This window comes from Synchiropus splendidus, chromosome 2 (genome assembly GCF_027744825.2).
Source record: "Synchiropus splendidus isolate RoL2022-P1 chromosome 2, RoL_Sspl_1.0, whole genome shotgun sequence".
Classification (NCBI taxonomy): Eukaryota; Metazoa; Chordata; class Actinopteri; order Syngnathiformes; family Callionymidae; genus Synchiropus; species Synchiropus splendidus.
The window spans coordinates 33,730,651-33,754,565 of NC_071335.1; the positions used below are offsets into that span (position 1 = coordinate 33,730,651).

The following is a 23,915-nucleotide window of genomic DNA, read 5'->3' on the forward strand; positions in this document are numbered from 1 at the left end:
CTGATCCTCAGTGCAAAGTGTCCTCACCAGTCAAAGACAAGTTTCATGACCTTCAGTAATATTTGAAACGATTCCGTGTTAAACAAGCATATTAACTGAACGCACCATAATACTCAGGAATGGTTGGCAGTACACAAAAGAGGGGATCGAGTGACCGACCATTCTTCAGAGACACAGAACTTTGCTTCAACTTTAACTTTAACTTCATCCAGGACATGATCTCAGACCAGCAGGAGAGATCTTCACCATGGCCCAGGAATGTTTAGAGAGCTGAGCAGGCCCAAGTGACTCGAGAATCTTGTAGTACACAAACTTATCAGTGTTTTCTTCTTCCATATCTCTACCTCTCAGATACATTCCAATTCTGCAATAGTTACTTTTACAGACACAAAGTCAAAAATAGTCCTTTTATTACGAATATACAAGCACAGCACGGTATTGCAACATTCAGGTCAAAACACAGAAGTATGATTCTAAATTCATATCTGCATATGTGGTGGTAACTGGAAACAAGGAGCGTGTCACTGTCATGACAGCAGAACTCGATTGTCTTTGGCCCACTTCCTCAGAGTTCGGATGATGTACTCAACCTGGGGGTTCCCCGAGTTCCGCAGCAAAAGCACAACCTCGCCGAGCGTCTCCCTAAAATGAGGAGGAAATTAACATTAAGATGCTGAAATAGCAACAACAAAAACTGCGTTGATGAGCACGACAGTTGACGTACTTGGGCTCTTTGTTCGCCAGTATGAGCTGAAAGATTCCAACACATGCTCCTCTCTTGCCCTCCCAGTAATTGGAACCAGGATCCAACTTTTCCAAGGCGTCAAAGGCTTTGGCTGCGTAGTAAAACTGACCCATCTGGGAAAAGCGGTGATAGTTACAGTTAAAGAAATATTCTTTCTGAAATTTTATGAATGAATGAATGTACGGACTGAAACTGCATAACCACGGCTGGAATCATAATTCATTCAAAGATTTCAATAAACAATTGAATATTTCACCACTTCCATTGTGTTTAACACAATATTCAAAGATGCAGTTGTAGTAGTAGTCGAATGGTCATGCAAAGTTTATTATAACAAACTTCCTGTAGTTCTTCCTAAATCACAACTAAAATATGCTCAATGTCAAATTGTTTTATAAACATGAACTGTCTTTTTTCCCCTTAACCAATATATGCTGTAGGTACAACCAAACTACACTATAGAAACATGAATGTGAAGATGAAAGAAAGGATATTTACCTTAATCTGACAAATGTGAATCGATGCAAAATAATAAGGAATGTTCAAAGCAATAGGCGAATTCAATAAAAAATATTGATCAATGTATTCTGATATCATTTATAAATAAAAGCATAACATGGAAATGTGTCATAAGTAAATGTATAGAAATGTTGTAGATATACTTGAACACCAATGAAAACATTTCTGTTCTGACATCGTGCTGGTCAGGAGAACAGAACAGGGAATATACCGTACAATAGAGAGGCGCCTTGTCGATTTAGCATTCTATGTTCTTCCCATGTTCCTCAGGTTTTATATCTGCTCATCGTTGTACTTTGATGTCATCTTATTTGAATACATCTGCCCTCCTCAGAGAAGCTGTGCTGATACCTTGTAGCAGTCGTTGGCAATGAGCTGAAGCAGACTGAAGGAATCCGACGAAGTGCCCATCTTCAGGTAGAGCTCCCAGGCAAGGCGGCCTTTCTGGTTCATTATGTCTGACAAGAGCAAGACCAGCGTTCAATAATGTATCCCATAGCAGTCTGATAGCAGAGATTCCAATACAGAGATTATTAAATGCCCGTGGGCAGGTTTTATTGACCTGGGTAAAATCACGAAAAATACTTTCTCCATTTCACAATGATAAGAGTTGATATAGGGTGAAAGGACTTTTCTGTGGACAGAATCAGGATTTGCAGTTTACAAAATACACAAGGCAATATATGGGCTATGACGTGACAGCTTCAAAATATGAATAGAGTTTTGTTAAAACAACATTGAAATTAAAGCGATCAATTTCAGTGGAGAGTAAAGCTGAATATGTCACGTGCACTAAATATAAGAAGTTAATAATGGAAAATGAATTGTCAAATCTATAAAAGAGAGGTTTTTTTTTCAAAACAGGCTGTTTAAATTTTTTTAATTTGTATTAAATTCTCATCATCATCTCCTCCTCATTTTACTTTTGATGAGACAAAGACATCAAGCAGAGTTAGAAGTGGCAGAGTTGAAGCTGCTCAGGTTTCAGTGGTGGCTTGTAAGGACGAGATTAGAAATGAGAACATCTGAGGGACGGCTCATGTGGAGCGGGAAGGAGACAAAGTTAGGGAGGTCAGACGGCTTGGACACAAGAAGATGAGACCAAGAAGAGGAAAGTTGGAGATGAGATACCAGGTGAAAGACGAGGAGGATGACATGACCATGATGAGAACACCAAGAGCATGACTATGGAGGACGATGAAGATAGGTTAAGGTAGACTTGCTGGGAATGCCAAAAATACAAGAAGAGAAAAGAGGCTTATCAGTGCTAATATACACTGAAAATTACACTTTTATTTTTCAAATAATCCAATGGCATTCATTTACTGCAGATGTTGTTCCAGTCATTAATGTTCTTATTTAAATCATTCTCATAACCTACTTGGCAATGTATTGAAGAGCCAGCATCCTTTCATGGGATCCATCCAGAGTAGAAATTTTAATATTTTGGATTTGGTTTGTGATAGTGTCTATGTCATACTCACAACAGCGAGCCAGCCAGCTGAGGTAAATATAGTCGTTCTTGATCTTTTCACTTTGTATCAGCAGAAAAAACTGAGAAGAAGAAAAAAACACTCTTTCAGACCAACGCTGTCGAAGAGAAAACACACGGCTTCCTGTCAACAGTCGGTGCCATCAGTACAATGGTTAAAGCACATTCAGTGATTCATTTCAACCACTTGAAACGGCAAGGTGGGTCAGATGCAGCACAAACCATGGCCTCGAGCACAGCAGCGAGCCTGTAACTGCTCAGGTGGCCACACGGCTGCAGCCCCTCACCAGTAAATCTTTTCCAAACGCCGCATTCTTCACCAACAGAAGCCCATGTGTGACACATTAGTCAAGTACCTCTTCAGCTTCTTTGTAGTTTCCGAGTGCTGCTTTAGCTTGAGCATAGTTGAAGTTAAAAGTGTCGTCGTTGTAGAAGTAACCCTGCAACGCGACAAGCAAAATGAACAGCAGTGCTGGGGACTGAGGGGCGACCACTGAAGTGTTTAGGTAACAACTAACCTTGACCGAGTTGAGATATATGAGGACATCCTCAAACTGTCTCAGGAGGAAGAAGCAGGAGGCCATGCACTGCCTGCCAGGAATAGTGTCTGAAAGAGCAGAAAGCCCATTAAAAAAAAAAAAAAACACAGTTGCTCCGCTTCATTTCTTGAACAGATCAAATGTCCTGTTCTCGGCGTACCGCATTCACTGGCTGACCCTCCCACCAGCTGGAAGAACTGCTGAGCAATTTTCAAGTGATCCCTCTGAAAGATAAATGTTACACGGTGGTTTCACTCTGACTAATCACATCTGTGTTCAGAGAGCTCTTAATTTTAACGTCAATACTCACCGATCCAATTTCCTGACCCAAGGCAGCGTTCACCACTCCTTTCAAAATATACTCCTGAGAATACAGGGATCAAATCAGTTACTCATTAAACCATCTGAAATGCAATACATTACAGAACACATGGCTGAATGTTGGACGTAACGGCACAGCTGTGCGGTCAGTGAGCAGATAAACACAATAAACAATGAAGATTCCTCCAAGCATATTTGGAGGGTTTCCAACAGGCCACGGCATCAATACCTGACAACACTAAATCAACGAATTCTTTCAATGAGTCCAGCAAAATTATATCACAGAAAGAACTGGAGAATGCACCGATTGCCCTCAAAGGACAAACACGCAGGTTATCTGATCTTTCACCAACACAGCTGTTCCACCATTTCAAAGTAAACCTCAAGTAAAATGTCTGTTTATTCCTCACACAGGTTGCTAAGCCCTCACCGCCACACACCAGTCTACAGAAAACAATATGGCAGGAAAACTCCCAGTACTCGCAGCTAGTAGACCCACTGTGTAAGTGTGTAAGCAATAAATATCAATATCAATAAATGGATCGTCTATCTATATATATCTATATCTATATATCTATCTATAAGCAACTCTCATTACATCTGGCTCTTGCAAATATGTAAAATTGTCACTTTTAAAACACACAATGTACATTTGATAGCACAAATATGAGTAACCAGTAAGCACTTTTTACAAGCCTTGGATTTATTATCAATAACTCATATATATTTTTTGTCCTTCCAGACCTCTTCACTGCTTATTTCAAGAAGAAGAGAAATGGGCAAAGAAGTGAGAGGATTTAATGGCGTCGTGTAGGTACACTAGGATTCTAGCAGCACGTTCGGTCACGTGACAGCTCCGGTAAACACAGACAGAAGAAACAAAATACCGGTAATTGGACTAGATGAAACACAATTTACAACGGAATCATTGAAATAAACCAACTTTCATGTGACTAAGTTAAAGACGTGATTTATTATAATTTTTTTACAAGCGTTTTGAAGGACTGGGGCCGGTCTTTTCTTCACGTCTCCAGTAGCGTATGAGAGTGCAGAGACGCTACTGCCACCTGCTGTCCGTTTCATTGCATGTGGCATATTCTGAACCAGACCGGACTGCTTTTATTCAGTATACAAGCATTAAAGACAAACCAATTATGTAGAAATAAAATACAGTATATGTACAGTAGGGTGAGTGTGAATGGAAATGTGAGGTTGGCCAGAGGTAACTTTGTGTTTGTATTCTGGTCATCCATCATTTTGTTTACAGGTAAATGCAAGTGGCCTGTTATTCCTCCTTTGAGGACCAACATTTAAATTGTCACCTGTGGAGTTGTCGGGACCAAATCTTGGATGAGGTTGTATGCTTCCTGGACATCATCTGAAATAGATCACATCAGAGCACGGTGACGTTTTAGTGACATAAAACACAAGCACTGGACGGCATGCAATGTACCACTCTGTTGAAAGATGATGAGCATAAACAGTGAGTGCGGTGTTGTTGCTACACACCTTGTCTCAGATAGTAGATGACCAGGTTGAGTCTAGCCTCAGGGATCACATCGATCAATGGGGGAAGTACTTGCAACGCCCCCTCCCCACCTCTGAACACCACCTGCAGCCGGGAAGAGAGAGTCTTCAAAAGCTGTATCTGAGTCAATGCGGTGAGGAATAAGAGGCCGTCATATAAATAACACGAAAATACCACCTCTGTGAAATGCTGTCCAACAGAGAACACAGATTATTCTCCATGCTCTAACCCGTAAGTTTCAAGTTGTCCTTGACATTATGAGGAACAGTCCTGATCACAGACACGACTGTTTCAGATTGGTTGTGCAGAGCAGAAGCACATTTGCTATTTGTAACCAGCCATTTGTGTTGCAGCACGTTTGCGTCACTTATAGCCTCTTTATGTGTTGCAGTGTTTTACTACTTAAGCTAAACTCAAGAGGTTAGCAGCATATGCACAAAAGCTAAGTGTATGCTAAACTCATTCAAGACAAAAATATGAAGCGGAGTTACTGACTAAAGCAGACCGGAGCAAAGGGTGGCCCGGGGGCCATATGTGGCCCGATGCCTGTATTTTCGTGGGCTGTTTGACGCCAGACTAAAACTATAACAAATTAGTAGAGTAATTCATTACAACATTATGATGATTAATTAATTACAACATAATTATAATTTTAATTTAATTTAATTTAATTTAATTTAACAGTTTGCGCTCCAGACGACACGGAACGTTTGTGAGTGCAGGAGTTCCTGCTCCACTCATCACACTGATGCACAAGACACGTGGCAGCTGGGATGATAACAACAACAACAAACATGAAGGAATCCCAAAAGCAAACAAAAGCAAACAAAATCATCTGTTTGCTTTTGTTCAGGTATATTTTTCACTACACAATGGCCAGGGTTTCCACTACTCTGAATGTACCTGACATTCTTATAACATTGAAATTCTTATACAAATATTTTCAAGACACGAAAAGAGTATTAAATAAGGTGATATAAAAACTTGAATATAGACACCATTGTGATTTATTGTGATATTGTCAGACTGGTGCAGAATAAACAATATTTTGTTGTTTAAATGTATGTATGGCTCCATCATTTGATTCAGTCATATACCAAATTCATTCAAAGTGAAAAATGTGGCTTCTTGTTGCAAATATTCTTCCACCATTAAACTGCGGTTAATTGAGATTAATTCATCAAAATTCTCTAATTTACTAGATTAATTTTTTTAATCGAATCCCACCTCTATAACTAATATGTCCTAATATTTCTGCCTTTTTTTCCACTCTTTCTCTTTAGTCGCCACCACAACTTCAGCAGTAAATATAGCATGTTCTTGTTTTAAGACTTAAAATCTTCTTTTCATTGGCCATTTTTGTTTTTTTGTTCAGCAAAATACACTGAAGGAAGACTGAAAATATACAGGTATTTTGAAGTAAACTGCCTTTTTAACGGTCCATAGTTGCTTTATATTAAATCAAGTGCTTATAAAATGAAGTATTTCAATAGGTTTCCTGACATATTTACACTTCTTAATATACTTAATCACAGGTAGGTTCATTTTGTCCTTGTTACTTGAGCATATATTTTGGATATTTTTTCGCCATGTTTTGTAGTCAGCGCTTGTCAGTCTTTTGATGGTGGCCCCTCACAACTGTTACCGTTTCTAATGAGGCCATTTAGGAAATGGAATTGCCCACCTTTGGACTAAAGGGTGCTTTATTGATTCAGACAGTTAGCTATTCACCAGAGGTTGATAATAAATCACCTGGAGGGCTTGGTACTTTAACTACATCAACACAATCTGAGAGAAGATCAACAGCCCAAGCTGGGGAAAAGATTACCAGGTTGTGTCGGATAAGCTCCTTAGCAAACTCAAATGAGCATGAGGATATGTCCATGAGGTTCTTCAGCTCCGCCTGAGGTTGAGAACAGCACGGTCAGTGACAGACACATCCAAACTCATCCTGAGCATCTGCAGTGTGGCAGACATGTCAGCACCTCAGCCGCCTTCCCGTTGTACAGCCTGAAATGGTTACAGGCTTTGAGATTGAGGGCGATGGTGGAGTCAGGAATGCTCTGCAGGTAGACAGCCAGCACCTCCTGGGACACGTCGTAGTAGTCCAGCTTGTAGTAGCACAGAGCCACATACACCTTCAGAGCCAGGAAATCTCTGCAACATTACATACAATTAAATAATAAATAAACGGATCCACAGTGAGAACTATGCGGTCAGAGTGTAGCTCATATCAGACCAGAGAAAAGAGGCCATCTCATTTGCCTTGGGTTATGATACAAATATTACACATTAATTACAATCGAGCAGAAAATACAAATCAAATCAAGGAATTAGAAAATTCAACTGAAACTGAAATAGTGAGCTGCGCATTTCTTCTTTCAATTACAGTACTGAGAGTTGCTATGTTTCAGCATTCATTTTTGTGGTTGATCTAGAGCAGGGGTTCTTCACCTTTTTCATCTGGGGGCCCACCTTTCCCAGGACAGATGGTCCCAGGCCCCAGTCAAGTAATAGAACTCACTCATCACTCCTTATTTCATTTGTGATCAATAACCATATTTCATCTACTTACACGTAAACAAACAAAAACCTTGTGAAATGACATGAAACCATGTGATCATAGCAAAGATATTTGTCATCCAAAAGTCCAACCAGCTGCAGAACCAGGTGTAAGTCATATTCATCAAATTTACTACAGAAAAAATATATACTTGATGCAAACTGTTGAGAAAATTGGAAAAACTGAATAAAATAAATATAATATAACCATGCATTAATATTATAAAATAAAAACAATATATTTCCATACATTTGAACTCCAAAGACGATATAAGTGAAGTGTAAATGAAAGTATCACCTCACAGCCCAAAGGTGTAAAAGTTTTGTTGCCCTCTAGATGGCGCTCACGGCCCAACCATGAGCCCTGGCCCTATGGTTAAGAACCACTGATCTATATTGTAAGACGTAGCCCGGGAGAGGTGACAGATGAAGAGGTCACCTCTGAAATAATGACTCTTAATAAACATTTTTATTATCACTACTTAATAAATATCTGTGTGGAGGATCCATTTTTTATTGGCAAAAAATAACTACAATAAAATTTTGGTTCATTTCATTTGTTGTTGTTGACTTTACATGTACCTCAGAGGGAAGTCTGTATTTTCGCAGCAAAATGTGTTGTGTTACTCATGTGCTAGTTTTAAGGTCTTGACTTTCTTATTTCCCCATTTTATGTCTGCTTTTAAAACATCATCAACATCACACTTTACCCCCTTCTTTGACAATAATTTAGGAAGAAAATATAAGTTAGATTACAACATTTTTTCTTCGGTCCTGACATTTTCTGTTCCTGTTCCTCCTCACAACAGTCACAGAATATAATGTGGCCCCAAAAGAAATCGTATTGCCCACCCCTGTTGTTAACAGAAAACATATGCTCTGCACCAAGCATCTTCAGTGTCTTTACAACAAGCAAGACCGCAAGAAGTGATATAAATATCAAAGCAAGCTCCAAAATTGGGAAATTGGTTAGTAAAATGGATTGATTTTTCATTTCATTTTTCAGCTTAAAGGTTAAATAAAAATTCTGAGGAGAGGAATGTAAACAAATCACAGAAAGTTTCTTTTTCATGTTAATAAAGCATTAGTAAGCCTTCTTTTACTTGACTTACATTATGAAAAATGACCCTACAGTGACACCAGGTGACAGTTAAATAGAGCTCAAGGGTAATGACCAACCTGTTTTGCAGAAGTAGACGCTTATAAATATCAATTGCTTCTTGATAGTGTGAGCGCATGTAGTGGATAGAAGCAAGACTCAGCTGGTCCTCAGTCACATCCTCCAAGTTCTGGTGGAATCCCATCAGCCTCTTCTCATCATTGAACTGAGAGACGATGTGATGAAAAGAAGAGGGCAAACACAAGTCACAAGTGATAAATGACATAGAAGACACATTAGGAGGGATGTAGGTGGAGGCTTGAACATGTTAGATTTTAAGGTGGTCATAGACCTATCGTGCAGAATCACTCCTTCTATGTATATATTGTGAATTTCGTCTGAGGCTATTTCAGGTGGTAAAGTGGAACGGAACAGAGCTCAGAACAGAGCCAACATCAGTATCAAGAAACTCCAAAGATAAAGTCAGACAGGTGACCGATGTGAGCAGTTCAACTTGACTTTTTTAACACTATTTCACCAGAAAAATAAATGAAAACAGTTACATAGATTACCTGATTTTATGTTGAAAAGAATTGCAAATCTAGACCTGGACTAGACCTTGACCTAGACTGGACTAGACTGTCTTTATTCTTCACACAATGTGCAACACATTAACAGAGATGAGGCTCTTTCATGTGCTGGGAAAAGTAGAAAGATCCTCTGGCCCTAACCAAAACTCAAAGCACAAATTCGACCAAGTGAGAGAAACATATTTCTGACTGCTCTATTTAAGTACTGGCTTTTTAAAATCACCACCATGAACAATATGCAACTGAAGAGTTTATGAATTTATATCTGGCATTTTCCTTTAATGCTTAAGACTCACTGACAGGATTGAAAAGCATTGCTTGGTTTGTGTAACAAAAATACTATCTTGCAGGCAACCTCTTGTTTATAACATTAAAAATGTACAACCTTGTGTGCCAAATGGAAAAGAAGACGGTTCTGGAGCGGGGACGATGGTCCTGAGAGAAAGAGAAAGCAAATCAAGCATTTAAAAACTACACAGGAACAATATCAATGGAGAAAATATCAATAACAAATGCACCTTTTGACGCAGCCTCCTCAGCCTCCTTATAGAGTCCAAGAAAAAACAGGGCACAAGCGAGATAGACCCAGACATCAGTGGGACAGTCGGGCTTGGTGGTCAGAGACTTGTACTCCTGTCAGAACAAGAGGACGAATCGATGAACACCAGACGGAACCAGAAGAAGCTGAACTGCTGCTCACTTCCATCGGTCTTGCTGCACATATTAATGTTGCAAAATGAATACCTCCATGGCTCGCTTGTAATCTCCCAAGTGGAAGGCACAAAAACCAATCCACAGGTCCGCATGCTCTTCTTTCTCCCCAACGCTTCTCTGAAACTGTGGGTGACACGGTAATATTCAGCGCGGTGTGTGGAGTCTCCACTCTGGACTGGGAACACGGTGCTAAAGCTAGCAGGAGCATCGACAACAGCTGCGCCACAGTGTACCTCCAACAGCGTCAGGGCGCCAAGATAGTCTCGCTGCTGTAGATAATCCTCCAGACTGGGAACTTTGGTCTGGTTTCTCTTCTTTTTCTCCCCGCTGGACGCCGGTGTTTCTCCCCCGACAGCTGGCTTCACTCGAGAGAGGATCTGCACCAGAGACGATCAGAAAACTCAGGGTTAGACACCATCTATACAGCCTTTATGCCTCCAGGATCAACATTTCGAAACCAAATCGTGAAAACATACCATGTCGATTGTTTGGTATGAGACGAAAATGCATAAGGGACGCGGATTGTTTATCTCTCCCCCTGGTAACGTCTTCCAAGAACCATCTCTCCGCTGACATGTTTCGTTTCCGCTGCCATTTCTTCAAAATAAAAGATTTCGCGCTAATATGGTTCAGGTGGCATGATGGATTACGCAAATGAGAAATCTGCAAATGTCTTACATTTGACTAGAAAGAGAACAGTTATAATCTAGACTGTCAAAGAATAAGTCGTTTGGTCTACCGACATGAGGAGTAATTTATTCTGAAGGTCTGGTGTTAAACCGCAGCGGCGAACTCCGGTTCACGACAAACAGCGAGCTGTTGCTAGGTAACCAATAGGCGCGCAACAGGAGAAAAGGAGACGCTTCTACACGCTTCAAAGGCTCCAAATATTGATTTATATTTTATGACAGGTTAGTACGTAATGTCTAAGCCCCAGTGGCCTAATGGATAAGGCACTGGCCTCCTAAGCCAGGGATTGTGGGTTCGAGTCCCATCTGGGGTGGTCATGTTTTTCGAAATAGGAAGAAATTAAAATAAACCTATACACACATGTATATATCATGCGAGTGTGAAGGTTGAGTATGCAGTTAATGGAGAGGTTCTCCATTGATGGACAAGATGAATGTATTGTATCCATTTCAGTGTTCTAAGGACATGGTCAGCGATTTTCCCTCTGGACCCAGGAGGCATAAGAACTGCTCTGTGGTGGACTTCAGCTGCTTGGAGCAATCCACTTTTGGTATTCCCTAGAATAGAATAACACCCGTAGTATTAATACTATCTTATGTCTTGGGGTGAGGCGGACCACTTCAGGTGGCAGAAGGGGGGACCAGAGGGTGTGTGCAAATTACACAGGCATCACACTCCTCAGCCTCCCTGGTAAGGTCTACTCTAAGGTGCTGGAAAGGAGGGTCCGATCGATAGTCGAACCTCAGATTCAAGAGGAACAATGCTGGTTCCGTCCTGGCCATGGAACTACGGACCAACTCTTTACTCTTGCGACTGTTCTCGAGGGTTCCTGGGAGTATGACCAACCCGTCTACATGTGCTTTGTAGACTTGGAGAAGGTGTATGACCAGGTGCCCAGGGATCGGTTGTGGGAGGTGCTTCAGGAGTATGGGGTGAGTGGTTCTCTACTGAGGGCTGTTCAGTCTCTGTATTCCCGGGGCGGGAGTTGTGTTCGTATACTTGGATGCAAGTCCGACGTATTCCCAGTGAGGGCTAGTCTTCGTCAGGGTTGTGCTTTGTCCCCAATCCTGTTCTTGGTCTACATGGACAGGATTTCCAGGCGCAGCTCTGGTGAGGAGGGTTTGTGGTTTGGTGGCCTGATGATCCAGTCTCTGCTCTTTGCAGATGATTTGGTTCTGATGGCTTCATCATCGCGTGACCTACAGCTCACGCTGGATCGGTTTCCGTCTGAGTGTGAAGCGGCTGGGATGAGGATCAGCACCTCTAAGTCCGAGACCATGGTTCTCAACCATGGTCTCAATCAACAAACGGATGGATTGCTCTCTCCAGGTAGGGAGTGAGATCTTGCCTCAAGTGGAGAAGTTTAAGTATCTTGGGGTGCTGTTCTCATGTGACGGGATTAGGGATTTGGAGATTGGTCGGCGACCCGGTAACGGATAAGCGGACGATGATGGATGGATGGATGGATGGATGGATGGTCCAGGAACGAATGTCAGAGAGACCTGAGAGTGGATGTTAAATGTATTGTAGATACTTGTGTGGAGGTGAATGATCTGCCTGTTTTGTGCGGTGAATTGTTGAGGCATTTGTAAACAATGTCTTCATGTGCCTTTGTCAGAGAGTTCCACATTTTTACTCCCATTATTGCAGTGTACATTTGTCTCAATGTGCGGCATAAATGCCATGGCAAAGTGCAGAGAAGAGAGTTTCTGTTTAAGGTGAATTTTTGTGGTTTTGAATGTTAACTTCAAAGAAATAGCTGTATAGTGCAAGATCAAAGGTTCATCATTCAGGGGGAATCAGACATCTGCAGATTAACACATTTTAATAATCAACCTCTTCTATATTGGACACATTACCGTTTCAAAATAGACATTGGAGGCAAAAGACTAAAAAATGTGGCTGCTTGCCTTCCTTCTGTAAATTGGAGTTGATCCCTCTTGTAGTGGCACCAAAGTTCAGAATGTGACAAGAGGATGTAGATCAAACCATATTTATTGACATCAGTTGAACCAAGCTGCACCACAACCCTGCTCAGAACAACAGACGAGTGCACGAATGTTCAAAAACTGACCTGGTATCTAAGCACAGGCACGCACAGGCTATTGGAAAAAAATAAGAAAGAAACAGCAGGAACAACACAGACGACGATCCAACATCACGTGTGTGCCAATGAGGGTTACCGGTGTGACAAGGTTCTCTACTAGCTAACAGGTGTAATGGCACTGCACGTTACTCCAGTTAAATACTGAACACATACATGAGAAAGCACTTAGAGGATATTACAACATGTTTGAACGTTTGCATCCAGTTTGGAGTACCCTCATGTCATAAGACAACAGAATACAAACTCTTTTTTTTTTTTTGCTGAAGGAGTGTGGTTTCTTCAGATCACCTCCTCTCTATATCACCCTAGATTTGATATAGTGCATTGACATTATCAACAATAAATAACAAAGAAATCCACAATAGAAGTTACAGATAATGGTACCATCAGCAAAAATCCATATAGTAACCAATGTCTTGGTCACAAATCCAGCCAACTCTCTCTTCAGGGCTGATACCTAACATACTCTAGTTGTGCAAAAATAAACAATTTAATTTCAATGTACTTGTATAAATCTGAAACAAATCTCAGTAACAGACTATGAGAAACTATTGCTTCTGAAAAGCTCTTGACCACAGCATGGATTTAATTCAGGACCAAAGAAGAAGAGCTGATCACAAAAAAACCTCTAAACTAAAGAAAAGTTTTTCATTTTGAAAATGTATAAATATTTAAAAACTTGATATGCTTGAGTTAAAGAAGGTTTCAGTAGGTCATTCTCAATATGACTCATGTTGGCATTGTTCAGCGGGCAGCAAAAGTGTGATTGTCTAAGGCATATACGAAAGTCATTTGACAAAAAACATTGTAAAAAAAAAACTATGACTACTGTTTCTGCAGGGTTTTCCAGCAGATGTTTGGAGTCTCCTCAGTCTGTCCTGATAACTCTCTAGGTCAAATCCACAGTGCTGCCCAGGAGCTTTGGAAACACAGCAAAAGGGCATAAAGCAAAAACATTTCACTTCACATCAGAGAGCAGACGGATCATGAACAATCACACAAAACAGAGGGGAAGTCAAAGACTCACACACTTCAGATCCAAGACACATTGACGGAGACGCACAAGCACTGGATATGCATTGTTCTTTCAGCTGCTTAGTTTCAGGCATCACCATCACATCCCATCCCATCCATTTGTTCATCACCACTCAGGATTTCAGTCCCATTCGAGCCATCAGCTGTTCATAAACAGTCCAGGCCATCGCGGCCATCAGAGTGCGCCGCAGAGATCTGGGCACAGCCCCACGAAAAAAACCCTTCAGGCCATGTTCCTGGGAATACAGAGAAAGAATTAACATGGCAGAACCACAGCCTATTTGCAGCTTAGGTGAAACACAATTATGACTTCAGTTCTACATTGAAAACAGCGGGAAACATAGTGAGATTCTTTTAGACACATAACACGGTCAATAGAGGTTGATGGTCACAGCTCTAATTCTCTTTTCTTTCAACTCATCTTTACTTTCCTGATGATCTGGCCGTCGCTTCATCAGTACAGGCCTGTAACAAAAGTCCTCACCCTGTAGATGTAGCGAAAAGCGTCTGCAGTGCTGCAGTGCGACGGCCGGACTTGAATGTGAGTCTTCAATACGTCAGCAGGTTGAGTGGCCAGCGATGCCAGGACGCCTGCCACCACGCCACAGCTAAAATTCACCAGAGGGACGTAGACTGTGGAGGTCACCTCTGCAGGGAACAAAAAGACAATTGGTCAAAAATGACATCACAAAGTAAACAACTAAAAAACTGATTGAGGATGAGTGTCGAAGTGCTACACACAGCTCCATAGGAACCAGGGAGGATGAGTGGGATGTGTTCCCCCTCAATAATGGAGACGGGCACATTTGTCCCACCCAAAAAATGTGTTGTGGAGGTTCTCAACTCCCGTGGCTTTATTTTGAAAGCGCAACACAGCGCGTGGTCACTGGCTCGCTCCCTTACCGCTCTGAGACGGGAGATAGCACCAGACAGAAGGCTGTCTACAGACAAGAAAGTCCCCTTGTCAAGGTAAAACATCTTGGAGGGAACATTGCCACGGATATGGTCCGTTTCTAATGCCATGTGGTTAGATGACATTCATATTTAGAAAGCGTATCTGCTGAAAGCTTGGTGGTTCACCGGCCCATTATTCAACTCTTAACTGGGTCTGTGCTCCCAGGTGACGTCATCGCAGCCCAGTGTTTTGTTGTCTCATTTAAGTGGAATAAAGAGACATCACATCAACGCCATCGCTGTTTATTTGTCATGACCGAATTATTGCAATGGTTATTGGACTTGGTTTTTTGTTAGCAAAACTGCTGTATTCATTGAGTAGGCCTGTTTACCCAGCTGCTTTTTTTAGTTTAGTGAGTGGCATAACATCAAGGAGTATTATCATATAATACCACAACTTAACATTTTTGTGTTAAAAACGGTTATTATAAAACGCTTCTGTTGATCGATCCCTCCATTATTCCTCCAATGCTAAAATCGTTCCTATGCACAGCTCAGAGTTTTCCTGTAAAAGTAAATAAAATCAATATATATATATATCATATATGTGTGGATTGAGATGTAATGCCGACTATCATGCTTAGCCATTTTGTTTCTCTTATATCTACATTAGTATCTACATTTTTTGTCAATACAGAGAGTACAATTTTAACTCTTCATACGTTGCTCATCCACTCAAATGTGCTCCTTCAGAAGTGTAAAAGGGAAATCTGGGGGCGTCTACTCTCACGGTCCCTCAAAATATCCTATGCAAAATAACAGGCAGACCATGTTTTTATGTATCTTTGAAACACAAAGGTGCATGTTACTTTACCATCAGTCGATATTAGTTGGTATATCAGATTGTTTTTTAGCCTATTTAGTGGCGACTCAGCCGGTGCTCAGCATTTCATAGCAGGGCTGCCAAATAATTTCAAGCAAAATCAAAACAACGACTGAAATGAACATAAACCTATCAAGCATGCGGCTGTTTGACTTGCGTAATCAAAACACTGTGACATAGTGAGAGCAGGATTTGATGACCCCGCATGCTCTCACCTTGAGGCAGCGCCCTCTTGGCCTGGCTGTAGAACATGACGTAGATCCCAGAGAAGGGGGCGTCTCTGAGCAGGGTGGCCGTCAGCCCAGAGAACAGAGCTCTGACTCCCTCTGTCTTGTAAACACTGCTGAGCGCTCCGGCAACACTGGAGTAATTGTAGCAGCCACTCTGGGAGCACAGAACATTGAGTGTTTCTATGTCAACAGCAACAAAAACAAAAGACATGAACCATTTTACGGCCATTCACCTCAAAGCGAGTTTTGATGACAGTGAAGGGCAGCATGCAGACTCCAGCCACGGCCCGGGCCCCTGCACCGAGCAGGACGGCCTCACCAGCGTTGGGCGCTCGGTCCAGGAAGAAGTGTTGCTTTAGTGAGTAGAAAGTACTGAAGTAGATTCCCACACCAGGAATGCAGCGCACAAATGACTGTCAACAGAGACAAAGGCCGATCAACACTGGATGAATTTAGCTCAGCACACCATTTATGTTCTTCTGAAATCATTTCATCATCATGAAGAAGATTCAATGTTACGCAAATCCCTGAAATATCTATAAATATCTACATAAAAATGCTCAACAAACATTTATTTCTAAGTATAATGAGTTTTCCATATTGTTATTGTTCATTATTCTTTCAACAATTTAGTGCTCAGGCACAATATGCAAAGCATCTTCAAACTTCAGAAATATACTGAGAATATCAGATGGATAAAATGTAATTAAACCAAGGGCATTTTTGTCGAATAATAAAACCAACGAGGAATATGACTTCACATTTCTTCACATTACTTTATAACAGGAGGCTGCATGGTTGTACTTGCTAGACTACTACCACTTGTCAGTTTTGAAAAAGGGCTCCAGCATTGAGACTACTAATGAAAATGGCAACATGCCGCCAATATTATTAAGACACGTCACATCAGAGAGATGAAATTACAAGTGTTTTGTCAACTCTAAAGCGCTAATATGCGCTGTTATTCCCCGGTCAATTCTCCGCTGAGACTGGAGCCTTTCCCCACAGATGAGCTGGTCTGTGCAGGTGGCGCTGCAGGCAACACTAGAGCAGGTGTTCTTAACCTTTCTGATCTCGGGGCCCACCTTTCCCAGAACAAATGGGCCAGGAGCCCATTCAATAGAACTGATTCATTACTCTTGATTTCATTTGTGATCAACAATATTTCATCTACTGACACATAAACAAACTAAAACCTTGTGAAATGACATGAAAGCATGTGATCATCGCAAAGATATTTGTCATTGAAAAGTCCAACCAGCAGCAGAACCAGGTGCAAGTCATATTCATCAAATTTACTAAAGAAAAAAAAACTTGATGCAAACTGTTGAGAAATTTGTAAAAACTGAATACAATTGTGAATAAAATAAATATAATAAAACCATGTCTACATATCATGAAATAAAAATAATATATTTTATTTAAACTCCAAAGACGATATAAGTGTAAATGAAAATATTGCCACAAAATGCTTTATTTATTTTCAAAAGTGCTTCAACAGATGCTTTCATGAGCAGTTTATACTGTTGGGGGCGCTATCACTTTCTTTATCATTCTTTCTTTTCTAGAACGGCCCTATGGTTAAGAATCACTGGACTAGAGCACTTTAGCGTCAATAAACTTAAAAATAAAAAAATACATTTCGCCTGTAATTTCATTGGTGATGTGATAAGGATCGATCTTGGCAGGACCAAGCTTGTTTGCCCATATATTCCACGATTGGTAGACTGGCATGCAGGGCATCATGGGAACTGTTCAGGTTCAAGTCAACTGAGTTTACTGTTAAAAGTGATGGCACCTCACATGCTGTGAGCTGTAACACCCACCGGTTCAATTGTTAGCCGGTCTGACGCTGAAGGAGACAGGCGAATAATCCAGTCGCGCCAACTGGGACATATGCATGGAATCATCTTGGAAAATAACTAAGAATAGAGCTGCCACGAACTTCTAAAAGCGACAGTACTCACCGGTGTAACACCTTTCCAGAGACTGAAGAAGTTCTCTGTTTTAATGACATTGATGAAGACTGCGAACATGCCCACTTTTGGAGACCTGGTGGAGGAGGGAGTGGGGGGCGGATTACCATCTACATAAATGAAGCAACTCAGATACACAGCACCACATCATCAGCAAATAGACAGGAGTGACCCTCAGTCTGGGCAACTCGCTTCACAAACTGGTTAAGCTGAGTAAGGTACCTGAACACGAGGACGACCGTCGATTTACAGATAAAGCAAACAAATCATAGGGAATAATGTTGAGTTCACTGGTGACCCTCAAACACATCCTCTTTAAAGATCATCTTCGACCCGCTGAACGGCTCTTCAGAGTGATGCATCACCAGTGTTGAGCAAGAAGAGCAGCGTCCATCATCAAGCAATACATTTGGGATTTACTGTCTTAATGAAAATCTTAGCTGAAGGAGATTTTCCTAAATACCTCTGTGCAGGTCACCACTATATGATAAACAGACCTAAAGCCATGGGCCATCATTTCACACTGCAGCTGGTAATGATTCTCGCTATATGGGTCAGAGTAACTCAAAGACAATGCCATTGTGCCACTGCTTCTGCTGGTGCCTGTGTCTGTTATACTGCTGTGTTTGCTTGGATAGAATGCTTCCTGACATGCTGAATGTCAGTCAAAGAGAATAAACGCCACTGGCCGATTACTTGTGCGGCGTGTGTGTGTGTGTGTGTGTGTGTGTGTGTGTGTGTGTGTGTGTGTGCTAGTACCCAGGCTTGGCATTGTTCTGCAGGGTCTGCAATCGCGTCTTGACAAGATCCAAAGGCTGAAAGAGCAGCGTCGAGCAGGTGCCACTGAGAGAGCCACACATGAAGGCTTTGAGAGCCGGGTGAGCCTGAGGGTGACAGCAGAGCAGCGATGAATAAAAGCAACAGGGAGAATCAGAGGACCAGGAGAAGAGTCAGTGTATAAAAGGGTTGATGTCGAAGGAATAGATCATTTCAGAAATAATTGAAGAACAACGCATCCCAAAAATACCTTCATGGGCCATGTAGCTCAGGAATACATTTCATGCTATTCTTCACTTTTATTTCCAGCTTCAAATGAGTCTCAAACTTGATTTCATTTCCAAAAGAAGAGGATTTGTCTCCTCTCTCTCACACACACAGATCCAAGACGATGAAAGCAGTAAAGACAACACGTGCACGCACCGCCCACCCACACTAATATACATACAGACACAGACAGGCTGTTGGATGGGGTCAGACGGTGGACATGACCTCTAACACCCACAGATCAACATTTCTGAAATATCATTCGACGGACAAGAAAAAACTGGATTAATATCAAGTCATTAAAAGGAATTGCATCTTTAGCTTTGAACCATTCAATGACAACAAATGCGGCGATGTCGCTCATCTTATATCAGTAACTCTATTGGAACACAGCACCATTTAAATACAGTAAGTAGCTCTTGCATTAACGTGCGCAGAAAGCGCACACTGAATCCAGCACACGCGCCTACCTTCACAAAGCTGCTCGGAGCATGACTTGACGATTCCTGTCGCTGCTGCATTTCTCCCCCTTTTCAAAATTCGGTCCCTTTAATGCCACCGTTGTAAAAGGAATTTTAGAAAATAGACCTCCATTGCTCTTAACATCCTTTTTGCCCGCTCTCTGTCGACAACCCACAGTCGTTCTCTCAGGCTCCTGGTCGTCCCTCCCCCTTCAGCTTCGCAGCCAAAGCAGAAGCTTAATCCTGGCTACGTTTTTCAACGGCCCTCTATCTTTATCTTTCAGAGACAGATTCTCACATCTGCATTTAAGTGGCACCCCCTCTGCAGTTCTCCCTGCTAAATTGCATCTCTGTCAAATGGCATGACTCATGAAGCGACTGTGTGCATGTGTATGTGCAATCGCACATGCTGCGTCACTCAAGATATTTGATCAAGTGGTCCATTTCTAGTCTGTGTTTAAAACACAAATGCACTGAGAAATCTCAAGGTTTGCTGAAGCTTTCACAAGTGAGGTAAAGAACACATTTATACAGTAGACCACTGTGTGTCTGACAGAATATTAAGAAGAATATTATAAAGCCATTGGCATAGGGAATACTCCACTAAGCCTACCATTTCCACCCAGTCTTTCACCATATATTGTAGCCCAACATATTTTGTCTATATAATAAATGTTAATTATATTCGGAGTGAAATGTGCTAAATCGGACAGTAGGTGTCAGCAGCATCATGGAAAGTCCATAAGAGACACAGGAGACAAACTACCTGGGTAGAACCGGAAAAGCAGCAATAAAGATGCTGTGCTCAGGAAATGAATGAGGAAAGCTTCAAAAGGTGAGAAGTCCGATTTTGCTACCATAGTCACAGGTCCGATGATGTTTAACAGTAATTCAGTTGTATGCTGTGTTTCTTTAAGTCAAAATGTTTGGTTTCTGACTCTTTTAAACAGAACTGGTCACGTGACCAGCTGGACAGCTTTAATTAATTCATCATTATTATTATTATAACATTATTAATCTACTTACAAACAAAAAAAAACATAACGCCTTATATTCGGTCTGAGTTGGTCAATACCCATCCATTAAAAAAAAAGTATGGCTGAGTTTTCAAAATCAATCCAGTACTTAAAAATCTTTCCCTATTTAAGTATGCTTAAATAGACTTATTTTATGTCAAAAATTATCACAACTATCAAAATGTTAACACTTGATCTATAAATAAAAAAAAAACATTTTTGTTTTTCTGTTCACAAAAATAGCCTAAAATGAAGTTTTATGTTACAGAGGTTCTGTATGACACATAAACAGATGGATAAGCCAACATAACCCATAGATTCATTACATATTCATTTTAGATTTCACGTTTATAATACTGCGATCAACAATTCCAACCAATTGTTAACTCTACCAAGTAAGTTGTGTTTGGACAGAGTCTGTTCCTTTGAGTTCAAAGTAATTTGAATAGTTTTGGACAGATCTAGAAGAATTTTTCAGGAAATATGTGAAATGGGACAAGGAATAAATGATTCAATTTTGGGGGTGATCCAGACCACCATCTGGATCCAGGAATTTTTTAAAGGCTTCTTTAACTTTGGGAGACAGGACATTTATTGACATTAGTGCATTTAGACACTTTATCATTGGGAGATTGTGTTTGGGTGAACAGAAGCTGCTTGGTATTCTAGTTAACTTATAGATCTGTGATATTACATGAATATGGAAATATGTTTATATTGGAATATTGAAATGTGGCTTTTTTCCATTTGTTGCCTCCAGATGACATTAAAAACCACTTGTCAAAAATAATAACAGATATATAAAGAGATGTACAAATTACCACCATATTCGATTTTTGTCTAGTATTCACAGAATATACTTTTTTTTTTTATACAAGCAACATGCAGAAGCAACCAAGCAAAGCATAGTAAATATGTAGCGTAATACAGAACATATAGAAATGTAGGGGCGAAAGAGAAGAATACATTTACTCTAAAGATTTGCCAATGTCTATTTGTTTAATTTCTGAATCTAAATACTTGAAATATTTGAGGTTGAATTTTATTTTTTGTAAGAAAAGGGTGATGTCTTTGCAGGTGATTAATGTTAAAATTGTTTGGATATCGCAAGCAAATACTGGGATTGTTTCCTTCTTGAACTGTTAACAACAGGGCATCTGCTTTGCCGTCTCGCTCAGTTATGTTAGAACGCATTTCTTAAATCCACTGTCATTTACTGCTGAGACAAGTAGTACATTATTACAGTTATCCATGAGCGTGACACACTGGTTTATTCGAAGAACAGGCACGTTGTATACATAGCAATACAGGGGCACTTACCGATGCTAGCTCCATCCTTTTGGAGGATGTAGAAGTGTCACCCACATCTGCTGCTGCCGTTTTTAAGCTCGCTCGTATTTGCCGTTGACGCTAAAATAGATAGAACACAAGACAGGATCATATGACTGTGATATTTAGCAAAATATGTGTGGTGGAGCGGCAGCAACAAGCTAGCTTAGCTAGCCACCAGCACCGGTGCTCTGGCGGTCTGAAGGACAGTTTGTTTCAGTCTCCTACGATAAGCACAGGCTTCCTTTTCCTCCAATATACCTCTGAATTAAATAAGAATACTCGACTTACCTTGGTATCTTTTGGTCAGACAAGACTGACGATCGAGTTTCCACCTCTCCAAGTTTAGTTTCGCTTCACATGATGTGTCGCTTCAGACGAGTTGACACACAATGCTAAGAAACCAAAGTCTACTGTCAGCATTTCTGTCAAACCGTGGAGTCTCAGAAGCAAAAGTAAACAAAACAGGACACCCCGCGTCGTAGGACAAACTGAGTTCATGTTTCTTATTGAACAAAGCTGCTGGCTTCCAAGGCTTGAATCAGTCTACTGCACGAGACCAACCACCGTTCCATTTCAAAGACGCTTGTATGTCATGAAAAGTAGAAGCGGTATGGCAGAGCGCTACAGGCACATGACGCATCGCCCTCGAATGACCACAATTCCCACAGTTCCGAGCGGCGAGCAAACGCAATGGCGACGCTGCTGTCACTTCATCTCGTATTTGAATATTCGACCTGGCTTCATGTCAGTCGATGAAGTGAAGCCGATCCAGCACATTCCAAACACTTCTGACACGTGAATTAAGTTAAAATAAATACAATTTTCACATTGTCCAACTCCAAATTTTGTTACCAAATTTTTTTATGTTGAGATTTCTTTAACTTTGTCTTACAAAAGTAAAAATCAGACGGTTGAATTGAAGTGTTGAAATGAAACATTTTCATTCTTACTGAGGGAAAACATTCCAGTTATTCAGAATTGTAGATTTATTCTGTCAGACAAGAACAGTCGAATCCTGAGCATGTTGTCTCGATACTGAGGAAGTGTTTTTGCACAGAGACCAACCTTGTCTGGTGCTGACAACCACCACTCTGACTTACTGAGTATGGTGGTGTTAGTCCTCCTATCACCCAAGCACTTTTTGACATGCCTTTCTTATGTCTGTTTGCTTTTGGGGTTTATTGGAAGCCCAATAAGGTAAATTCTCAATATCACCATGAGACACCCTGATGTTCCCTCAATGTATGGTCCCCACTAACACGCAATGTTCAGTGCACATTATGCTCCAACGGTCACCACTGTGTAATAAAGTCTTTATTATATCCCTGAACGCAACAGTGTGTTCTACTACTGCCCTTTTTCTTTTGGAACATGTACAAACCTTTGTGTGAAATGCTGCCAGACAGTTGCGATCCCTATGCAAACACTAGAAGTTGTCATCAGTTCCAGATGACCTTAGCATACAGAAGACCACTGCCACTTCCATGCGGGAATCCAGTGCATTGCCATCTTCAGTGTCCGCTTCTTAAGTCAGCTCCACCCATCCTGAAGTTGTATTTAAGGACGATGCTTGGACGGACACACTCTTACAGTTATTTGTGCCATTGCTGGCAGACCTCATCAGAACTGGTTTGTCATCATACCACTTTACAACGGCAAACTTTCCACCTTCATTGGCAACTTCGGCTGCGTTACCTTCCCCACCCTCTTTCATGTTTTTGTCAGTCTGCACCGCTGCAGCAACCCGGTTCCTCATAACTATACCAGTCCTGTGCAGCTCCTTCTTCATCACTCGTCCCATTCCTCAGGTGGTTGTGAAGAGCCTGTCACAACAACCCTGTCCCCAGGCAAAGACCCTCTAGTTCTTTGACATGATGGAGCAGTACACCCTGCACCTTGGTGGAACACCCAGAATTCCAGCACGATGCCTCCTGCTGTAGCACAACCTTCTGTATGCCCACTGGCTTTTGGGCAGTGAAGGCATCATCTGCTCATCAATCCATACACGAGTGTGAGCCCAGCAGCCTGGCAGAGTAGGGAGCGAGAATTAGCTTTGACATTTGCTTCTAATTCTTACCTTGTTGAGAACAGTGTGACTGTCATGTTCACGAGTCTGATTCAAAGTTCTTCATTCAACA

General features: G+C 41.2%; 2 protein-coding genes and 1 non-coding gene across 5 annotated transcripts; 1 reads left to right on the forward strand and 2 right to left on the reverse strand.

The window, feature by feature from the left end:
- Nucleotides 1-409: 409 nt before the first annotated feature.
- On the reverse strand, nucleotides 410-10,684 carry LOC128754003 (intraflagellar transport protein 56). Its single transcript, XM_053856276.1, has 18 exons — nucleotides 10,586-10,684; nucleotides 10,343-10,486; nucleotides 10,140-10,232; nucleotides 9,914-10,028; nucleotides 9,781-9,830; nucleotides 8,886-9,031; nucleotides 7,130-7,301; nucleotides 6,973-7,047; nucleotides 5,126-5,228; nucleotides 4,939-4,994; nucleotides 3,606-3,659; nucleotides 3,456-3,519; nucleotides 3,275-3,363; nucleotides 3,113-3,196; nucleotides 2,749-2,818; nucleotides 1,616-1,722; nucleotides 725-858; nucleotides 410-642 (listed from the first exon to the last, which is right to left on the reverse strand). The coding sequence occupies exons 1-18, from the start codon at nucleotides 10,586-10,588 to the stop codon at nucleotides 528-530; spliced, it is 1,674 nt and encodes a 557-aa protein (XP_053712251.1). The 5' UTR covers nucleotides 10,589-10,684; the 3' UTR covers nucleotides 410-527.
- A 355-nt stretch (nucleotides 10,685-11,039) lies between these two features.
- Nucleotides 11,040-11,112, forward strand: trnar-ccu (transfer RNA arginine (anticodon CCU)). Its single transcript has one exon. It is a non-coding gene; the product is annotated as a tRNA-Arg (tRNA).
- A 1,664-nt stretch (nucleotides 11,113-12,776) lies between these two features.
- LOC128753947 (mitochondrial glycine transporter B-like) lies at nucleotides 12,777-22,397 on the reverse strand. 3 transcript variants are annotated; one of them, XR_008413890.1, is made up of 8 exons: nucleotides 19,439-19,745; nucleotides 18,684-18,808; nucleotides 17,916-18,000; nucleotides 16,182-16,361; nucleotides 15,934-16,102; nucleotides 14,426-14,589; nucleotides 13,934-14,177; nucleotides 12,777-13,825 (listed from the first exon to the last, which is right to left on the reverse strand). XR_008413890.1 is itself a non-coding variant. In XM_053856190.1 (8 exons), the coding sequence occupies exons 2-8, from the start codon at nucleotides 21,778-21,780 to the stop codon at nucleotides 14,055-14,057; spliced, it is 861 nt and encodes a 286-aa protein (XP_053712165.1). In that variant the 5' UTR covers nucleotides 21,781-21,855; nucleotides 22,066-22,397; the 3' UTR covers nucleotides 12,777-14,054. The 3 variants fall into 3 exon arrangements, 2 of the variants coding, with proteins under 2 accessions (XP_053712165.1, XP_053712164.1); XM_053856190.1 differs by lacking the exon at nucleotides 19,439-19,745 and adding exons at nucleotides 21,766-21,855; nucleotides 22,066-22,397 and having other exon boundaries at nucleotides 12,777-14,177; XM_053856189.1 differs by having other exon boundaries at nucleotides 12,777-14,177; nucleotides 19,439-19,744.
- Nucleotides 22,398-23,915: the final 1,518 nt, after the last annotated feature.

Excerpts from the sequence above, each read along its gene's own strand:
- LOC128753947 (XM_053856189.1), bottom strand. The coding sequence starts at position 19,489 with ATGCAGCAGCGACAGGAATCGTCAAGTCATGCTCCGAGCAGCTTTGTG. Across the intron at positions 16,103-16,181 it reads TCATCAAAACTCGCTTTGAG|AGTGGCTGCTACAATTACTC; the intron begins GTGAATGGCCGT and ends CTGTGCTCCCAG. Across the intron at positions 14,590-15,933 it reads CAAGAGGGCGCTGCCTCAAG|AGGTGACCTCCACAGTCTAC; the intron begins GTGAGAGCATGC and ends TGTTCCCTGCAG.
- LOC128754003 (XM_053856276.1), bottom strand. Across the intron at positions 7,048-7,129 it reads ACAACGGGAAGGCGGCTGAG|GCGGAGCTGAAGAACCTCAT; the intron begins GTGCTGACATGT and ends TCTCAACCTCAG. Across the intron at positions 3,364-3,455 it reads AGGGTCAGCCAGTGAATGCG|ACACTATTCCTGGCAGGCAG; the intron begins GTACGCCGAGAA and ends CTGCTCTTTCAG.